Source organism: Amphiura filiformis, chromosome 17 (assembly GCF_039555335.1).
Source record: "Amphiura filiformis chromosome 17, Afil_fr2py, whole genome shotgun sequence".
Lineage (NCBI taxonomy): Eukaryota > Metazoa > Echinodermata > Ophiuroidea > Amphilepidida > Amphiuridae > Amphiura > Amphiura filiformis.
The window spans coordinates 33,689,280-33,710,418 of NC_092644.1; the positions used below are offsets into that span (position 1 = coordinate 33,689,280).

Here is a 21,139-nt window from a genome sequence, read left to right on the forward strand (position 1 = left end):
TTTGTTATGTTTTTTATAAATACAAATAATGAAAATCCAGATTTGTAAACTCCAACTGCAATATTTTAAGGATTTTATTTCACTATTCCACTCGTGTTTGAAATTGAAAAGGAAAGAAAAATTGTTGTACCAGCCAGGGTACACGCGCGCAACAACTCATCGCGTTGCGTATCGCGCAATTTGTTAACGCACAAATACGCGACGCTTATCTACATGCGCGGCGCATCTTATGGAAACACCACGGAAGCACTGATTTCACAAAAACCTAGTGGTCAAATGGCTCCGTTTTAGCTGATAAAATGTGGGTTTTTTCAAGTTCTTTCACCCGATTTAAATATCAAGTTATGAATGGATTTCGCTCAAACTTCTCAAGGGGCTGTGGATTTACCCGATGTTCACGTAATATAAGTTACAAAAACGAAAGCTGTCGCATGCTCCTGTGAGATTCGATGAAAGTGCAAAATGTGACCACTTTAAACTTCAACGGCCATTATTTCAATGTTCATTTTCTCGGTAAAATGACGATTTAGGTACACGATAACTCAATAAATACAGCATCTATAGGTAAGCAAATATGATCATCGTAAAAAGCATGATCGACTCAAGAAACGGTTTTCTCATTTTTTATATTTTGGTCTATTTCCGATTTTGGGCATCATTTTGTGCAAATAGGCGTTTTTGAATTTTAAAAGTTCATTTTGATGCCTTATATGGTCAATATCTCAAAAAATAAGGCCAATATCAAAAAATAAAAAAACCGTTTTTGGAATGGAGCCTCAAGATTGAGCTAAAACAAAATAAAATATTTTGGAAAGAGTGTTTTTTGTTATGATGTACCTAACAAATATTGCCAAAAACTCACTTTTTGTGATTTTCTTAAAATTGTTGTTTTTACCCCAAATCTGTATTTATATTAAGATTTATTGATGTCTTGCCTTCATAAAAATGTATACTTTTATATGTTTTGCGCGAATAATTACAAAGTTATTGCACTTTTACTACATGCATGTCTGAGAGTACACAGCCACCTTAACTGCCTTTACCATATTAGGAAATGCCTTTACCATATTAGAAAATTGTAACTTGATTTAGTTGTGTTTGATTGTTTTGTAAGGTCATTGTACATGTAAAGTTTATGTAATACAACTGTAAGTGTGCCTTTTTTTGCCGAAATTGTTACCTTTAGGGAAATTATTCACGATAGTCAAACAGAAATTGATGATAAAAGGAATGATAAAAATGGTTTAATGTCTATCGTCTTTCTAGAGTATTATATTAAGGACAGTTGATTACGATTATTAATAAAATATAAAATAACATTCATCATTATCAGAGACTTTACGGTGATACAAGCCATATTAAGCCAAAATCAAGGACTTTTTAAAAAGCGAAATTCTATTTTAAACGTACAAATTTGAAACTGGTAAGCGATTAATTTTGTGAACCTTGTGCTTGCACTAACAAGTTTCTTTTCTAAAGCGAACATTAATGCTAAAAATACGGTATTGAAATATGTTAAGATATATTAATTACAGTACCAAAATTCACTTTCTTGAATAATTCACAGATTTGTACCCAGCCTATTTAATTTTGAATTATTTATGTGACTGAAATGGATTGTTCTCAAGCCTGATTTATTTTTGAATTTCATCCCATGAATCTACTTTATTACAGATTATTATAATGTATATTTTATTCTAGCTTATTTTCATATCCATTATAAATTGGACGACTATCCAACTAGCTACATTAACATGATCAATCGATCAAAATAGTATCATATTTTATTAAATAACGCAAACATTGCTATGTCTCATAAACATAACATGATTGTACATGCCGTACTGCTAGGATATTCTCAATGCACTTGTATTATTTATGTTATTAACAGATCAAGAAAATATATTTGCCATGCACCATCAGTGGGCACTTATAGCGACACATGTTTAGATATGGTGTTTTATTTTGAACAATACTAAATACCAAAATAAAATCATCATCTCAAAAGCATAACCTGTTCACAACCTAACACAATAGCTTAACCTTGACAACGACCTACCAGCGCTGCATAATTTTTTTTATTCCCTTCATACAACAAGTCGAATATGTATTTAAAACCTAATGAACAACATGCCAATAGAATTTACACAATAAAGCAGAGTAACAGCTTGTCGCTAAGAATTATTAGTGAAAAGAGAGAAAACGATAAAAAAAATAACAACTGGTGGTAGTTCAGAGAGATTATAGTATTTTGTTAGTGGCACACGTCAATTGGTATAGGCTTTCCCAACTTGCATACAAGAGGGTTTGATGTTTTCTATTCGAGGTGATGAATAGGGCTATATACGGCAGAAGGAGATTTAAATAATTCGAATTGAAACACATTGTGTTCGTCGTGGAGCGTCATGCAAATTGCACTTGATATATGTTACTAAATAGGCTATATTTCAAATTACAACCAATAAGTTATTTTAAGAGATTTGGAGTACTATTACTAGAGTTGGAGTTGCTTTCGACGACGTGGAATTTATGCTATCTTCTGAAGATTTCATTGCACTGCTGTTTACTGACAACACGCTGACTTCGGCTATCTACTGAAGATAGCAGTGCGCTGTTATAATCCACTGCTTTTACTAATGACAATCAGACTACTGGTATCTAATGAAGATAGCATATTGCTGTTGAATGCTATATTAACATACCGCTGCTATCTACTGAAGATATGATTGCGTTGTAAACTGCTATTATTGATAACAACCACGTCATTATTGCTTTCCACAGTTGACCGCGCGCTATCACATGGATCCACATATTGAAACGCGATGATGACTTGCTATCTACTGAAGATAGCATTAATCATGTTCCGAAGATAGCAAACATGTATACTACTTCATCTACACCGAATCCTCAAACAAGTCCCAATTTTTCTAATAATTCATTTCTCTCTTTTTCTTTTTTTAATCATTCACAGAAAATATTCCAAAGTGTGCTGGGTGTGAACAACCAATCCTGGATCGCTTCATTTTGAAAGTTTTAGACCGTTCTTGGCACGCAAAGTGCCTACAGTGTGCTGACTGCGGAACTCAACTCAGTGACAGATGCTTTTCAAGAGGGGGTCAGGTGTTTTGTAAAGAAGACTTTTTTAAGTAAGTAAACACGTAATATATTCTATGTTTTATTATCAATTCTTATTAAGTTTTCTTGTAAATGTTGTCACTAATATGTAATTGTTGTAAAGCGTTGTACCCTTCAAGAGCAACAACTTCGAAATGAGCACCACATGAGCTTGAAACGTCAGTGCTTAAATATACAAAATCAAACTTAAAATAACAGCATTGAGATGAGCATCTATAACAACAACAACAACAACAACCACAACAACCACAACAATAACAATCAATAACATAAAAACAGCAACAACAACAACAACAGCAGAAGCATCAGTAGCAGCAAAACAACAACAACAACAAAAAGCTCAATATAACAATGACGTCACCAACAACGACATAACACTTGCAAAATTGGAACACTAAATATCATTGTATGTAGACCTCTTTTAAATGCTTTCATTTTTTTCAATTTTATAATTTTCATTTGATAGAAGTTGGTTAATTGATTGCTTATCACTTTTATTTCACATTTAACATCTTTTCATGGAATCATTAATAAATTACTTCTATCATTAGCACCATTTGGTACAATAACTTTCATATTTTCCTATTTTGTTTATAGCCTAAAGGGTCATCATTATATTCCATTTTATTATTTTTTGTACTGCTTGTCCATTTTGCCATGCATAGCGATGCTAAAATGTTTTTCTATACCATAAGAAAGCTTTTATTCACCTAAAAACGTGCAGTCTCACCGCACCGACAAAGCCACATGCTTAACGCCCGTATTGTCGTAAAAATATGTACTATTCATCCTTAACAAAAAAACATAACGTAAAAAAATGAAAAGATGTGTATATAAAAATAATGCACAAGTCGTGGTTCCATAATCACATTAGGATAGATTCTTGTATTTAAGTCAAAATATAACTTGCATTGTTGGAGTTTCGAGCCTGGAAACGTCGTTGATATCGCCTTAGGCATATAACGACTCTTTGTGTTATAGCTCTGTTGGAGAAAAAATGCCCGTAGAAGTCTTAAGAAAGGCTACTTTACCTACGGTATTGGTGTTATATTAGTTCGCCTCGTTGAACAAGCCGAGAGCAGGGACTTTAATGGTTAACACGGCTGAAATGCTTGGTTTTATGAGATTTTGAAAAAGTCTATTTAAAAAAATTACGGATGAAACTAGGAATGTTTGTACTCATTTAAATGCCTTTATATGTTGTCTTCAAATAATGAAATTTATGATTTCCATGGTTAAAAATAATGAAGCTTTACGTGATATTTTAGATGTTAGAATTTGCAGACGATACCGATTTGAGCGGGTTAAGAGTAAAGTCAGAGGTTGCAAGTCGAGTGTTAGAGTCAATCACGGCTTAATATATTAATAATTTGTTAAGTTGAAGTCATCAACTTAGAGGAAGAAAATACTTCTCATGAAGATTGAGATAATCTTGAAGTATTTTATTGGGTTAGATCTGACGATAAGAAGTTTGAGGGTGTGATATAAGAAATTAGTGAATGCTAAACGGTGGGAACGAAAATGGTGGCGTTTTCACAACACCGTCTTTAATGACGCGCTTAATTAGTTAAATTTTAGATACCAATGATTGTATTTTACAACTGTCCGTTTAACGCAACAAGCTGGTTTTTCAGGATCCCTACCGAGCTTGAGACGTTTTGATAATCATCTCTACACCACCACACAACTATAGCTGCTTTATTGTTATGTTTCTCTTCTAAACTCTTTTTGCCTAAATGAGTTTAGAGAAATGCGTAATATGGTGGTGGTGTCCTAAGGGAGTTTTGGCCCGTACGGCCAAAACAGCATGGTGGAAGACGTGGTTAAACGCGAATAAACAAGGGCGTTCCCACGATTTTGAGATGTAAATCTGAAATTGCGATAAACTTATCATCAATTGTGTTTTCAAAGCGTGGCAGTAAGCTCCGTAATGATCATTTAGAAATGTTGACCCGGTTTACCAATCTATTATTTTATTGTTTCCGCGTTTGTGCGATGTGTTAAATCTAGAATTGCGCTACATTTATCACCGTTTTGCATTGGTACTTAGCGTCGCGTGCGCAAATGTTGACCTGGTTTCTGGTGAGCTCTTACTATGTCATTGTTATTTAAAATGATGTTGTTATTAGAGCGAGAGAGAGAGATAAAAGGGGGAAGAGAAGGCAAGAGCGAGAGGGGTGAGAGAAAGAAAGAAAGAGAGAGAGGTAGAGAGAGAAAAATGAGAGAAGGAGAGAGGATGAGAGACTGCATGTTTTAGCTGAATAAGAGACTCGGAGAGTGAGAGAGGGAGAGAGATATAGGCTAGCGCCTACAGACTGACAGACACCCAGACATACCGACACACAAACATACAGAGAACAGAGACAGCGACAGACAAACAGACATAGACAGACAGCAGACAGAGACAACTTGATTAGACTAGCCATATATAGTATATCCGTAGACGATTCCATCTGATATGTTTTTATGTGTGTCTATCCTTTTAAGGAATTTTTCTTACCAAGGCATGTTATATAAAAAAAACAGACATAAACTACACAGACTATGATCACGTGACAAACCGGACTGGCACTTAAAATAGATCAGTTCTTATTAAATAAAATCAAACAGTCCTATTTTATTTATTTGATTTTCGGTACAGTCCTAGTATTAAAATTGTAATTGAAACACAAAGGCATCCTTTTGTTGATAAAATGTACAAAGCATTGAAATTTGGAATTAATTCATTTTTACGAATGTCTTCATACAAGTTATATATTTCATTCAATTATAATCTTTCGTATTGCCTTTACTTTATTTACATATTTCAAAACAACTTAAATTTAAATTCAATAATATTTTACGTGAATCTAAAAAAAAAAATCATATCTAAAATACAGTCGAGAATGTCTTGATTTTCTACAATTTCAAAAATAGAAAACTGAAAATGGAAAACAGAAACTATAGTAACGACTAGATCGCACCAACAATCAAAAAATCTAACTGCGATCAAATTTCATATTTAGTCAACTCAAATCGCTTGGTGGTTTTATACATTGGGGTAAACTGATATTGTCGCGTATGCTAGAGTCGTCAATTTAATTCCCGTGCGCGACAGCGAACAGTGCAGTCAAAGTGCTATCTACTGAAGATAGCTTGTTAGCCTGTATACATGTATACCTTGTACAAATGTATTTTATTTTGTAAACATTTTTTTTTCAAAAGAGAGAGTGTAAGAATGAGTGGAGGAAGGAGCGAAGGGGAGAGGGGGAAGGAAGGAGAGGGGAAGAGGGTGAGAGAGATAGAGGGGAGGGGAGAGAGGGAGAGAGAGAGGGCAGAGGAGTGGGGGGGAGAGAGAAGAGACGGTAAAGATTTGTGAACAATATCATATTATAAAAACATTGGGCAGCAGGCGAGTGTGTACTTCCAAAAATTGCTCATTTCAAAACCTCGGAATATATGAATACCTTGTTAAAAACTTGTTTTTAGTTTAGTTGAATACAAAAAAGTATAAAATAAAAAATAAAAAAAATGCATAAAATTAAATTTTAAAAACAATATTTTGATTTATCTAAGTTATACCATAATTGAATATGTTGTGTTCGTTCCAACGCATTGTAATTTTAATTATACAAATCATATTGTCCGTGAAGCTAGTCTTGTAATTATAAAAAAGAAAAAATGTTTCATACCAAAAGTGCACACACGTCGATCGCATATAAGGAAACAAAAATGAAAAAAAAAGGCAGAAAAAGTAGAGAAAAAAAACCAGAAAAAGCTAACAATCCGCGCACGAAGGCATGATGAAAACGTTCAGAAGAAGACCCCTCAAATTTTTAATCAAGACTTCTCTCTAAGCCGATTGTAATATCTACTCCTCGTTCTGAGCAGTCCCCTAAAATTTCCAATTAGTCGTGGAAAGTCGCGATGGCAATGTGTGTTTATATTATCTTCACTAGCTGTGACCCGATAGATGATAAGTTCATCGTATGTAGGCCCACACATAGAAGACACACACTAGTCATCCAAATTGGCAAAATATTTCTGTAGTGACGAGTTATGCCTTTGCGATGAGTTATTTCTTACTGTATACTTTTGACTTTTGCTATTTTTATACTTCGTTTTATACTGACTTTACCTGGTTTGGATAACTTTTGTATGATGTTCTGCAAACGTATACCCACTTTACTGTAGTATAGGCCTATAATGCGCTAATCCATTTAAAGTCCACAATCCCCCTGTGGAAGATTTGAGAAATATCTTTCACAGGGGGAGTGTGAATTTCAAATGGAATTAGCACATTAACCAACTCTATTTGAAACTCCCCTCCACCATGTCTGTGGAAGATTCAGAGGGTGGATGCAATTTAAATTTTTATTCCATTTGAAGTTCATACTCCCACTGCGGAAGATATTTCTTACACCTTTCACAGGGGTAGCGTGGATTTTAAATGGAATAGTCCAATGCCGTCAGTTTCCATTTTCTTGTCAAAAAAATCGGAGGCAAAGTAATAGTTATATTTATAATCGATGGTCACTTCGCGAAGTCAAATTTTAATTTGATATCTTCCGTAGATAGCAAGTTCTCAAAACCGTGTGTAGTACTACTGTCGTACAAAAGTTTTCGTTGCATGCATGTACCATGCAGTGTCTACAAGAATTCTTTATACTATTGCAGCTCAATTTGAATTAAATATAATAAATCGAACACATCACCATCATTAATCAATTAAAAATTACATTTATTACATTTCCTGAGACCATACCCTAATTGTATTGTTCTTATTATACAAAAATCAGAATAATTATAGAAAATATAATAAGCTATATTGTTCTTTAATTGTTAAGTTATGAATAGGTAATCAAAGTGTGTTGAATTCAGCACATTCGGAAGGTTGTTGGAAATCATCGCACTGGGAGATTTAACTCTTTTTATTTTTGTACACGTTGCTGGAGTGCTATAGTTAGACATAATTGCATGTCAGTAAACATGTATTCATATATTAATTAGCTCCTTAGTTAGACCTTTTGTTAGTTAGTTAATACTAATATTTGAAATTATTAGGCTCAGACTTGGAGATCATACAGGTCTATTCATTCGCTCCAGAAAAAATATTCCGGAAACTGGAAGTGCCAGTGGGGGGGGGGCTAGTTCTCTGATTCGGTCTATTCAAACATAGAGGTCATAATATGAAGGCTGCTCAATGCAGGAAAGAATATTCCGGAAACGGGAAGCATCCGTGGGGTCGGATTAAGGTGGCGAGTTTGTTCATTTATTTCTGTAGATGACACTTTTCAAGGGGTTACATAGCACTAATAATTGATACCATATAGATAAGAACAAATATAGAGTACTTTAGCCGGGTACTTTAGATGTAATGTTCTGCACAAGTTTGCTATCTTCAGTAGATAGCATTAAAGTCTTCGTTCCTTCGTTACCTTGGTTAGCAGACAAATATGCGGGGGGTTTGTCTTCAGGGTGAAGCAAATTTATTTTTACGTTTGTTATCTTCAGTATTTCAGTAGATTGTAAAAATTGCAATTTTATAGCAAAAACGTGTGTGATTTATTCAGTAGGTAGCAAGTATCTTTACAGCCTTACCCCTAACTTTGGTATCGACTGTAGACAACGAACAAAATGCCTTAGTAGCTTTGCGCCTAATTATTTCACGAAATATTTTCTCCTCCAGCATAAAAACATGGTTTAATTACTAACCGTAAAAATAGATATTATGTTTTTTCTATCTTTATAAAAGCATACATAACTTGTAATCAAGAGTATAGTATACCGAATTCCAAACATACCAAATGAATGTCAAAAAAGAAATGCTATAACAAGAAAAAGAAAGATCGATTTTAATCAGGAACCCGCTCAAGTAGACTTCTAAACTACTAACCCTTCGCGCAAACACCTTGATGAAATTTGTGTCAGCAGTACAAATAAAGAAGAAGAAGAAGAAAGTTGGTGAGAAGTAATTCAGGTGCGTGCGCTGAAGCTTTCTAATTAGCGGTTCCTTTCGGGCATGTTGTATCTCATCTTATCGGCTGATTCCCTTGCACGAAACAAAAGGTCCTCACTTGCAAACTCTCTGATTACTGCCGCCGGGGACAAGGCCATATCATCATCTTAAGACGTGGCCTTTTTTTTACCAATCTCTATTGGATGCTTCTTGCGTACGTGGTAACAGAGCTCTTTTTTAGTTGAAAAAAGGCTGGTTAAAAATAAACTAGAGAGACAGGAAGACCGCAAAAGATCAGGTATATAGCTTATGTACATGCCTGGAGCTATGATATAGAACATAGTAGCCAATCAAATGGTTGGCCGAAAACATTATATCAAGTTGAGCCAGATGCAGCCTTCATTAATACTTTGCATGTGTACGTACGTTAGTTATCAACTTTTTGAAAACCAGATGTCCCTGATCTTTCTTTCAATTATTTTATACCTAATTTGTTAAACTTGTATAGTCTTTTGAGTAGGCCTACAGTACGAAAGTAAAATTCTACTATTGCTAAAATTCTATGAATTTGCTATCTTCAGTTGATAGTGATTACAACGAATTTGCTATCTTCAGTAGATAGTGATTACTACAAATTTGCTATCTTCAGTAGATAGTGAATGCTACAAATTTGCTATCTTCAGTAGATAGTGAACACTACAAATTTGCTATCTTCAGTAGATAGTGATTAATACGAATTTGCTATCTTCAGTAGATAGTGAATACTACAAATTTGCTATCTTCAGACCAATTACTGTCTTCACTAAAGAGCAAGAACAAGCGACGTTTCACGTGTACTTACAGCAGAATTGACTAATATACCGTATTAACATAATTTCAAAAATGTGATAACTATACATACTTTGAAATTATTTTGTATACTTTAAGATAACTGATTTACATTAAAATACAAAAATATGAAATTTGTTAACTTAATTTCAGCTTAAAAAAAATAAAATAAGGGTAACAGACAGAAACACCGTCTGTGAGTTTGTTTCCTCTTTTTTCTCCTCTGGTGCACGATTCAAACCAGCTATAACGTCATCGTCAGGGGTAGATTTAACGGCGGTTCATCGTTCTGTTAGCACAAAACATGACGGTATAGATGTCAGGGAAAGAGAGGTATTATAACAAATCCCGTCGACTCTGTCAGCGCCGTGAATTGATAACACAGGTCTTATGGGACCTCCGGGAGGATATAAATACAGGGACGGACTACCCATGATGCTTTGCGGGTTAACTAAGTGGTTGATATGCTGGAAGGGTTGAAATGTCTTTACACATTTTATAAAGTTTTGAATAACATGGATTGTTAATGTGATTTTATGAAAGCTTGAAATTACTCACATTGAGAGTTTTCCCTAGAAATAAGCTTGTTAATAAAAAACAACAACCCGAAAACACACAAGCAAGCAAACAAACCTATGTGGTCATATACACATAATCTACAGTAATTAAGAAATATCTCCAAAGCAATTGACCTTTTCAAGCATGAATTAGCACAAACCAAAGAATGACCCTTCCTCTTTTCCCACCTCTCCTCTCATGCCCTTTTTATGCTTCATCTCTTCCGGTTGCTGACTTTATACCACCCTCTTTCTCCTCCTCCCTCTTTTCTCTCTTAATTCCTCTCCATCATACATTCGCTGTAGTCATCCCCCTTTTCGCATTCAACCACTAACCCACTCTTCATCACTATGTCCTGCACATATCCTATCTCATGCACTCAGTATGTACGCGCAAGGTGTGCATGTAACTTTGTACATTAGGCTATCATAAACTTTATACTTAAGAGAAATTATTCAGCAAACCACCTGTACCAATTTGAAACCATTAATGCACTATTAATGTATTGCCTTTATAAAGAACAAAATAGTACAGAAGTACCAATGCACTTGTTATACTAAGTGCAATTTATTACATGTTCTTTGTTTCTTATTTAGATAATTAGCTTAATGACCCTACTCTACTTGACAGACTCATAATTTCGATCATCATAAAATGAGCGTGAAAACATCTTTTGTACGCTTTGTTAAAAATGATATCTACAAGAAAACAAGACCTGTTCTATTATTCATTTCATACTTTTGTTGTATGTATTATTTTGTAAAGGTATAACAAACAGAAACAATTTCAGACAAGTTGAAGCAGGCAAGTATAGGCCTAAATAAGATATCAATGACTTCAATTTGCAGGTTCGGTACATATAGGCATTTGCTTTATAGTTCGACTAATTTGCACGCGCGACTGAACCGCTGATGATATACGCCAGTCAATTCCGGCGACCTATCAACTGGTTGACTCCCGCGAGAGTCCTCCCCGTCTATAGCATGGCTGACCATGCGTGTCCATTTCCAACGACAAAACCATTTTAAACATATTTTATTCATGCTTTTTGGATAAGAATAATCCATTTAAACAACAAGGAACAATACAGATACTTTAAAGGTAGCGACACATTGTTAAGGAGAGAGTAAAAGCTTTTATATGAGTTGTCATTGTTATAAATGATCACCCATTTGTAACTGGTGGCATCTTGCTTAAACAAGCTTGCACTTGACATTGTAATCGGTATCTTCATCAGATTAATACAAAGAAGTACGACACACCTTGATTATTGATGCCAAAGGAGTGATTTAGAAGACCAGGACGAGGATGCCTGTTATATGGAATGCACTTTCAGAATGATGACTCTCCTACACACACCCCTATACCCACACACATACCCCGACAAACGGACAGACAAATGGACAGACAGACGCGTGCTCGCACCCTTCACTACATCCATACACCCACATACCACACCCCGCCCACCCCACACCCCACCCCACATAAATGCACCACCCCTACACACCCCGCACACAAAACACACATAACAGTCTGCCGCCTGGACAACCAATTCTTTAGAAATGCTTAGTCGCGCTAAAAGTCGATCGATACATGTAAAAATCAGCACAATTCAGAGATACACCTTTTTGCTATGAAATTAATTTTCTCGGTCAAATATAAAGCAATATTTTTTTTTCCTTCAGTAATGTCAGTTAAAAACTTGGTGCTTGGATATACATTTTTTTAAAATCCTGGTGTTAAAATTAAGCATCAAATTGTGTCTTTTAGTGTGATATTTTTGATTTTTATAGGCCTTGAATTCGCCTGCGAGCTTTTTACGGAATTCATGTTTTAGCGTCTCAAACTAACATAGTTTGTTAAAGAAAGATATTTCCCACCTCTGTAAAGCACATCGTGTGGGTCTATATGTTATAGTTTTGTCAGAATTTCCGTTTTTGTTTTACCCTTTTTCCATTCATGGTCCGAAAATGTCAAACTAAGTAAAAGTAGGCAATGGTGAGTACTTTTATCTCGAGAGCAACCAGCTGAAATAGTCGATATTTCCTTTGTTGTTATCCAGGTCAATTTTTCATTGAAAGCAAATTGCCCGACCAGCGATTAAATCCCCAATTGGGTGTTCTGGTTAAACATGATCAGTAGGAGCGCTATAGGTCTGGGAATTTCTTTGCTATATTGAAGTTCTGGCAACACTATAGCCATGCCGGTATTCCTATTAAACCCAGGGATATCGATCCACAATGCTAGTACTAGCCTTTAGATTTCACGTGTTGATTTAGAAATTTTTTCAGCCGACAGTGAAAGATGGTGAAATCAAAACGGAAATTCTGACAAAACTATGATATATAGCTCACGGTGATGTGCTTTAGAAAGTTGGGGAAAATCCTTCATTAGCAAACTATATTACTTTGAAAAGCTAAAAGGTTGATCCAAGAAAAAGCTCGCGGGCCGAGCTGAAGCCTATAAAAATCGAATATCTTACACTAAATGACTGAATTTCAGGCCTAAGTTTAACACCAGGATTTTTAAAAAAATCAGTATCAAGCATTATAGTTTTTCCAGCCATTTACTGAAAAAAATGAAAATTATTGCTTTTCATTTGGCTGAGAAAACATTTTTTACACTGAAAAGGTGTAACTCAAAATTTTGCTCATTTCAACACCAATTTCGATCGTTTGTATTGCCTCATTAAATGACTGAGTGAGCCTTGCAGAACAAAAGAATCGGTTGTGCAGGTAGCTGACTGATAACATTATGAAGAAAGATTTTTGAGAGGTGGTCCGGTAAATGGAAAGCGTACATTGGTTTCGTTTTTGACATGTTTGAGGAAAATAATTTTGCGAGGAGGTTCGACGGAAGGAAAGTGTACAGTAATACCAGACCAATCACTGAGCGTGTACAGGGACAAAAAAAGGGTTGCGGTGTTGTAGTTTGTAGGGTTGAGTGGATGTGGAGTATAGTCTAATCTGTCTGGCTGTCTGTGTGTCTTTCAGTATGTTTGTTTGTCTGCCTGTCTCTCTCTGTCTGTCTCTCTGTGAAAATCGAAATCATCATACAACAAGATACATTACAGACACGAACACATACCCACTTTTCAACCCCCTCGCCTCACGCACAAATACACCTACGTCACACTGTCTCCGTGTCACTAGGTGTCATCACCAGCATATTTTTTAATTTCCGGTTGTCTCTTTCTCTCCCCAATCACATCGAAGCCCCTGTAAACATGATATCACGAAAGATAAACCATCTAGCTAGGGGTCGAGTTGTTACGCGCATCAACGACTAACATCGCTTTGAAATTGATGCGCTCGTTTTTCTTGTATCCCTTCAATCGCTTCGCCAACCCAAACTCTCTGGAGAAAACCGAGAGTTTTGTTTGTTGTCACAAAATGATGAGTTGCCATATAAGGCACAGAAAGAGGGAGAAAACTCTACTGGGCAAAATGATGTAACCCGAGTTCTTTTCTTGTTTTCTGAGCGAATCGTTCCACGATCTTCATGACACTATATAAACGTACCCCTATTTTGAACCTAGTTTCACATAAGATATATCTCACACTCTCTCGCTTAAAACGTATCATTTTCGAGTTATCAAAACAGGTATTATTAAAGACCTGATCTATTGATCTTGGTTATTACGGTCCCAAGATAACCTCTTTTGATGATGAAGACGGGGAAAGGGGTGAAAGGAGACAAAATGCGTCCCGAACACTACTCACATCAGTTAGTATAGAGCGCATACAAAAGGAAGATAGACTTGACGAAAAAAAAATCAAAGATTGCTTTCCAAGATAGTTGTTAGCGATATGTAGCCCCAGTGGGATTATATTGTTGTGTGATTGTAAGCAAAGGCATAACTTTAAATAACCGGTTATGGAGGTCATATAAAGGGGAAAGTAATTGAAGCTTAGCTGTTAGATCATCGTTCTTGTGTTTTTCGGAAACACTGATTTTTCACTCGGCCACGCTGAAAAGACGGCTGGAATGGACGGAGCACAATCCTATTACTTTTGCCGCAGCAGCAACTCAAAACATTAACGGTTAATAAAAGATGACAGAATGAAATTGCATATTTTGAGGGTTTGCTTAACTACTTGTTTGTGTTTTATGATTTATTTGTGGGCATTGGATCACCTAATGTGAAGTACTATAGGATATTTATTTCAAATTAATTAGAACTAACGGTCAAACTATATGTTAACTTATACCATGTCATTTGACATTAATAAAAGAACACACTGTATTGTGATATCACTTATGTTTCGACATTTCATGCATGAATAAATTATTGTTCTAATTAATTTACTATTAATACCACAACAAGTAGTTTCATATATTAGGTTTCATTTTCATACGGACATTGTTACACCAAGGTGTGCTTCCTGTAATCGGTTTAGGTCGTGTGGGTTTGACGTTGTTCGTATAACTTTTTTGATAGGAAGACTCTAATCGTGACAATACCAGTGTCGCGCCAATTATATATTCATATAATGCTATGCATGCATGCGAAATGGGAATATTTGGAATCATGACCAAACATGATCTATCTTTTGGCTAAAGAGGATATCACGATTGATCTAGTCCAACGGAGAGCTTCCATTTCCCCCTTGAGCGGCGGTTCCATTCCGTTCGTTTGACAATGAAGTGCGTGTACATGGAGAAAGCTGGGAATGTTTTTGTATGGTGTTCCGGTGAACGGAAAGCTTACAATAGTTTCCGTACTTATAATTGCTCGTTTTTTTCTTCTCCAGAACGGAACACCGTGCTCACCTTTTACAAATAGTACCGTAGCTGGAACACAGCTTAAAATGTTATTCATTTAATATTAACCTTTTCTCTTTATTGTTTTATTTTCTCTTTGCAGACGATTTGGAACCAAGTGTTCTGCTTGTGATAAAGGAATCGCACCAACAGAGATAGTAAGAAGGGCGCAGGACAACGTATATCATCTTCACTGTTTCGCATGCGTCATGTGCAACAGACAACTAGCAACTGGAGACGAATTTTACCTCATGTCTGATAATAAATTAGTCTGCAAAGGAGACTACGAAGCGGCCAAGACAAGAGGTGAGTTGGGTGAGTTTCACAATTTTTTGTCATTTTTAATTAGTTTAATGCATTCGGTTGTTAATTAAAAGGTTGCGTAAGAGACTACGGATGTTCGCATACTCAACGCATACCATGAAGATACTCTAACATTACTGCATATAAACATGATTCGTGAATGTAAAGTAAATACGGAATAGTCATTAAGTAATACTAAATTATCTAACCTTATTGAACGTAATTTGTACCATAAAAAGTTCATAAAAAGTTATATTATAATATTGTTATTGATAAAAATTGTCATCGTATATTATGTGTTAATGAAATGTATTCTTATAATCCATAAATGTATTAAATATATTGTTATTGACATACCGTTCTCTTCTTCTCAGAAGCCTCAGTTGCTGGAGAGGAAGAGAACTCAGGTATGTACAATAACATCCGGGCACTTAAGTGTGCAAGAACATCCGGGTTTTTTTATTCCTCATCTACACATCATCCTGTATTTTCCCACGTGATTCTAAAATTTCTTTTCCCGCACGTACTTTAAACTTTAATAAACTAAAGTTCACTGTTTTCAAGCTTGTTGGCACCTCAATTCTTTCCATACACAAAGCATGTTTAGACAATGAAAATAATCTTTTCACAAAAATACGGGAATATCAAATTGTTTCTGCCTTCTGGTCGCATGAAACATTTGTGGATCTTTACCTGTCACTTTTGTATGAGGAACTCGGCATGCTATTAATGTTTTTGCACGCTTTGAATGTCACCAACGTCGTCAAATATGTATCGTAAAATAAACCCACTCACATCCATTATCCTGTACTTTATTTAATGTACTTATTATTAGATGTTTTATAAAATGAGATTATTATTGAATAAAACGCAAAACCAAATGAAACAATACGTCGGAAGTTCAACGTTGGGATGAACGGAGATGATATAGGAAAAAAACACGGCAATATGAGTTATAAGAAGTGTATTCGCATCCAGCACTTTTTGAGTAGGCCTACGCATGACGACGATGAGAGGTCTATAGAGATTCCTTTCCTTCCACTTCTGTACTTATAATTGAAGACCGAATTAAAAATACTAGTTTGCGTCTGACGTCAGGGCAAAGGCACGGCGTGATTGGTTGCTGACCCGCGCAGTACATCATTTTTGGTCTAGTTGACAGGACGTCATACGCAAACTAGTCTTTTTAATTCGGTCTTCAATTATAAGTTCTGTCAGTTGTTTTCTTCCCTGTACAGTAATTCAATTTCTGTTGTAATTTATTTTCTGCTGTTGTATTCATTTTGTTCTCACTGAACAAGACTCTTACATTGCTCCGTCTCTAAGATTTGAGCAAACTTCCTTTAAGTACAATCGTTCAAGCCGTTAAAGCTTCCCGTCTCCGTTTGTCTGTCTCATCGTAACGCACAAAACAGTATCCCCAAAACGTCCTAATCATTCCCTATCTCTGATTTATTTACTTTTTTACAGAACTAGAAATGGATAACAGCAACAAACGACCACGCACAACGATAACAGCTAAACAACTGGAGACGTTAAAAACAGCCTATACAAACAGTCCTAAACCAGCGAGACACGTCCGCGAGCAACTAGCGTCGGAGACGGGGCTTGACATGAGGGTTGTCCAGGTGGGTACTGCATTTATTGGTTTGATGATGAGGTCCTTTGCCTAGAAATACTTATATATATTCAGCTTTAATTTTCTTGTAGATATAAATTGAATAATTATGATTAATGTTGAAGCTGCTATCTTCAGTAGATAGCTAGCAAATTGATAAGCCACGCAACAGAGCTTATAGCTCCGTGTAAATGAAGCAAATTTTGAGAGAAATACTTGAGAAAAAAAGTTGTGTCGTGGTAAATGTATACTACAGGGATGTTTATGTTTTTGCACAAAATACAGACAATTGTATAAAAAGCCTTTGTAGATTGATATTAAATTGATAAGAAATGTGCTAATGTAATAAAATTGACGAAATCGCAATTTTGATTGCAAATCGTATTTTACTATCATGGGAATATTCTGCAACAGTATTGCGAAACTAACAAAAGAGGAAGTCGTGATAAGCTGGCAGATTTCAAAATTTAGTTTTGTTTTCTTTTTGTAAAGCGCTGATTTCAAAGATGACAAGTTTTATCAAGGGGAATTACGTGAAATATTGCAAATCTAATATGTTTTTGGATTGATATCAACGATTCTGAGTGTCTTCTTATATCTGAGTATCTGATTATTTTCGTTCGATTATTACATTCGTTCATTCAACTCACCCACGTAAAGCTAAATATACGGTTTATGTAAATTATAATCACAATTTTGTTTTCTAATCACGATTTTTTTGATTAAATTATTTTGCTAAATTGTTCAATAATTTCAAGATATTTCAAGATCACTGTTTAGATTTTGCTATTAAAAGTTGATAAAAATATCAAAACCGTATAATAAATAGTTTTGTTTGAGAATAAATCTAATACTGGAACGTTGGACTGGTCACGGGTTAGTTGCCTGATGAGGTCGGGAGGTTCCAGATTTAACGTAGTAAGTCTGCAAAAAATAGCGACTTCCATTAGATTTCTTCTACAATTTTGTTGATTACAACTAATTCTGGTCAAAGAACATTCACTTGATTTCATTTTAGTCTTGATATAAGATCATAAAGTATTTTGGAGATTGAAAAAAGCATTCTGAAGTCTCACGACGGAATGTTTCATTTATATCTTACATTTATTCTAACTAATCTTAATTGTTTTGTTTCCATTTTTCAGGTATGGTTCCAAAACCGCCGTGCAAAGGAAAAACGCCTCAAGAAAGACGCAAATCGCCAACGCTGGGGACAGTATTTCCGCAACATGAAAAGAGCGACAGACAACAGTAGTCCCGCATCGGGCCCCGAACGAATGTCCTCACCAGTCAAGCTTGAAGGCGAGCTTGATAAAGTCGATTTTGAAGGTTGGTTTTCATTTCTATATATTTCAAAATCTCTATAGAAGAATATCATTTTGCATACACGACCACACACCAAATTAGTTTGAAGACACCAAACCTAATTGTAACCTATAAGAGATATAGGGCCTACATATACATGTATGCCTACGTATATTCTACTAGTTGCTGATCCAATAAAACGAACGGCAAAAACAGACTATCTAAATAATAAAAAGATAGCACAGACTGTTTTACAAACTAATATCTACGGAATATAGCACAATCTGCTTTAACAAACTGTGCTATCTACTGAAGATAGCACAATCTGCTTTGACAAACTGTGCTATCTACTGAAGATAGCACAATCTGCTTTGACAAACTGCTATCTACGGAAGATAGCATATTCGAAATCTACGGAAGATACATTCAAAAGCCAGTACAGTCTGCTTCGGCAAACTGTGATACAGAAGATAGCACTGCATGTCATTTGACTGAACATATCAATAATGCGAATTGCTTTATTTTTTCATTACAGAATCGCCAGGAAGTGTAGGCCTTCCCGACAGAAGTATCACCTACAGCAGTGGAGAACGCACCCCTCCCGGCTCAGCCCCTCCAAGCGTCAGAAGCACCCCATACGGAGTCAACTCCTGTGATCCTTACGCCTCACCGCCCGGCAACAGCAATTACCCCTTAAACCATTCCCCAACTCTTCCCGTAAGCCAACACAACATGATGCCGTCAATTCCATTCAGTGATGCTGCCGGTATGCCCGCAGGGTTATTATCCCCTGGAACCCATGGACTTGGCGATGCCATGAGAGCAATGGTGCACCCGGACATGAACACATCCGGGCCACCGAGTGCGGGTAGTTACGATGATTTTACACCTGGGCCACAACATTCGTGGATTGAACAGCCCCAATATTGATGATGTTTCTTGATGAACATGTTTTCCAACTCAATTTTATGCTCTTTCTCTCATCTCGTCTTATACGTGATTTTTTATAGCTGCTACTCATGCTGACAAACTTAGAGACAGCAAGTACCGCCTACGCACAAAGGCGACACAGTGGATAAGTGCTACAAATATGCACTGAACTTTCATATCTACTGATGATGCTTTTATGTTTGAGAAAGCATAAGCACCGTGTTAGCACTTTTTTAGTCTAAACCTATACTTTAGCGGACAACCGCCGATGAGCTTGGTGAATTGAAACAATTTGTTCTCAGAACTGCAATCCCTATCATTCATGTGTACACTTCAAGTTCAAGGAACGCAACTTTGCACGTCATACCTTTTGAGCGAACACAAGGTACTGAAACTTGGTTCTCAGATGAGCTCTAACACTCCAAGGTTTACAACTCTTGAGGGATGTCTACATTTACATCCCGAGATACTACCAGCTATATGCACGTCATACCTTTTGAGCGAACACAAGGTACTGAAACTTGGTTCTCAGATGAGCTCTAACACTCCAAGGTTTACAACTCTTGAGATCATTTACATCCCGAGATACTACCAGCTATGTTCCATCCATGCGCAAGATCAGCACACTATAAGCCGTTAAAACTACGTTACGTTGTACAGAATTCATACCATCACTTAATATTACGACCTTACTATAGTCCGTTTGTCCTCACTACGTGTTATTGTAGGGCCTATACTACCTATTTATTTAAGTTAGACCATTGATTACTTGTATACGCAGAATCATATTTTTGCACCGTCCGTAGTTTAAGTGTTTAAAGCCTACAAACTGTTTCGTGAAAAGATTTAAATGAAAGTGATTTTCGATATCCGAAGATTAACTTAGGTGGGGTAAAGCAGGGTTGAATTAATTTTGTTAAGAAACACACTAACCTATGTGCGTCTGTGACAGTGGCATATCATGGTCAGTTGGGAGAGGGGTTGGCACAAAGATTTAAAACAATTCCAATGTGCATCATGTTAGGCACGTTTTCCCGGGGACATGTGTTTACCAGATAATTGAAAGATTCTTGTGAACAAATCCAATATTTTGGGTTGATGTTACGTACCTCAATTATCTGTTTTATTGACAATCCTGATGAACTTATTTGCGGAGGTGTTTACCAGGTTAAAACGAAGATTAACAGTGCAATTTTGGTAGATTTCTTCCCGTAAAAACCGCAGGGGGATGGGTAATCTTTACCCTTGCCCCCTCCCCGCCTCTGATACCCTGCTGGACTGACAGCCATCATTTAAAGTATAAGATGACCAACAATGAAACCAAATTGGGTTTAAATATATTTCATTGCAGATTTTCTGCTTAACACAACATTTTTATTTAGTACTTTATACTTCTAAACAGGGATACCACTGCCAGAAATACGAACTTTCCTGTCCAAATTTAATCAGTATTTCAACACAAAAGATTATATTATACTCTTTATTTAGAATGCTTTTTATATTGAAAAGCTAAATATATTGTTAACTTAAGTTACATGTTATGTGTGCTAACTATTTTTATGTTTTGCCAATCAACAAACACAATATAGTGCAATCTGAAAGAAAAAAATCCTTATTTTATTCTGATTGGATCTTAACTATTCCTGCTAAGACATTCCAAATGCAGAGCTTACTATTTATTATTGTTATTTATTATAATTTATATATTGACACAATGTGTTAGGGATACGACAACGCTGAAAACTGTTTTTAAACAGTAC

At 35.9% G+C, this 21,139-nt stretch overlaps 1 protein-coding gene across 8 annotated transcripts in view; it reads left to right on the plus strand.

The window, feature by feature from the left end:
• Positions 1-20,726, plus strand: part of LOC140137669 (LIM/homeobox protein Lhx3-like) — a 101,686-nt gene extending 80,960 nt beyond the window's left edge. For 4 of the 8 annotated variants that reach the window (XM_072159409.1, XM_072159416.1, XM_072159414.1 and 1 more), the window contains exons 2-7: positions 2,972-3,146; positions 15,327-15,538; positions 15,901-15,933; positions 16,997-17,154; positions 18,290-18,473; positions 18,985-20,726. In XM_072159409.1, the coding sequence (XP_072015510.1) occupies positions 2,972-3,146; positions 15,327-15,538; positions 15,901-15,933; positions 16,997-17,154; positions 18,290-18,473; positions 18,985-19,379 (1,157 nt within the window). In that variant the 3' untranslated portion in view covers positions 19,380-20,726. The remainder of the gene's footprint in view (positions 1-2,971; positions 3,147-15,326; positions 15,539-15,900; positions 15,934-16,996; positions 17,155-18,289; positions 18,474-18,984) is intronic. The other 4 variants (XM_072159410.1, XM_072159411.1, XM_072159412.1 and 1 more) reach the window with 4 other exon arrangements.
• The last annotated feature ends 413 nt before the right edge of the window (positions 20,727-21,139 follow it).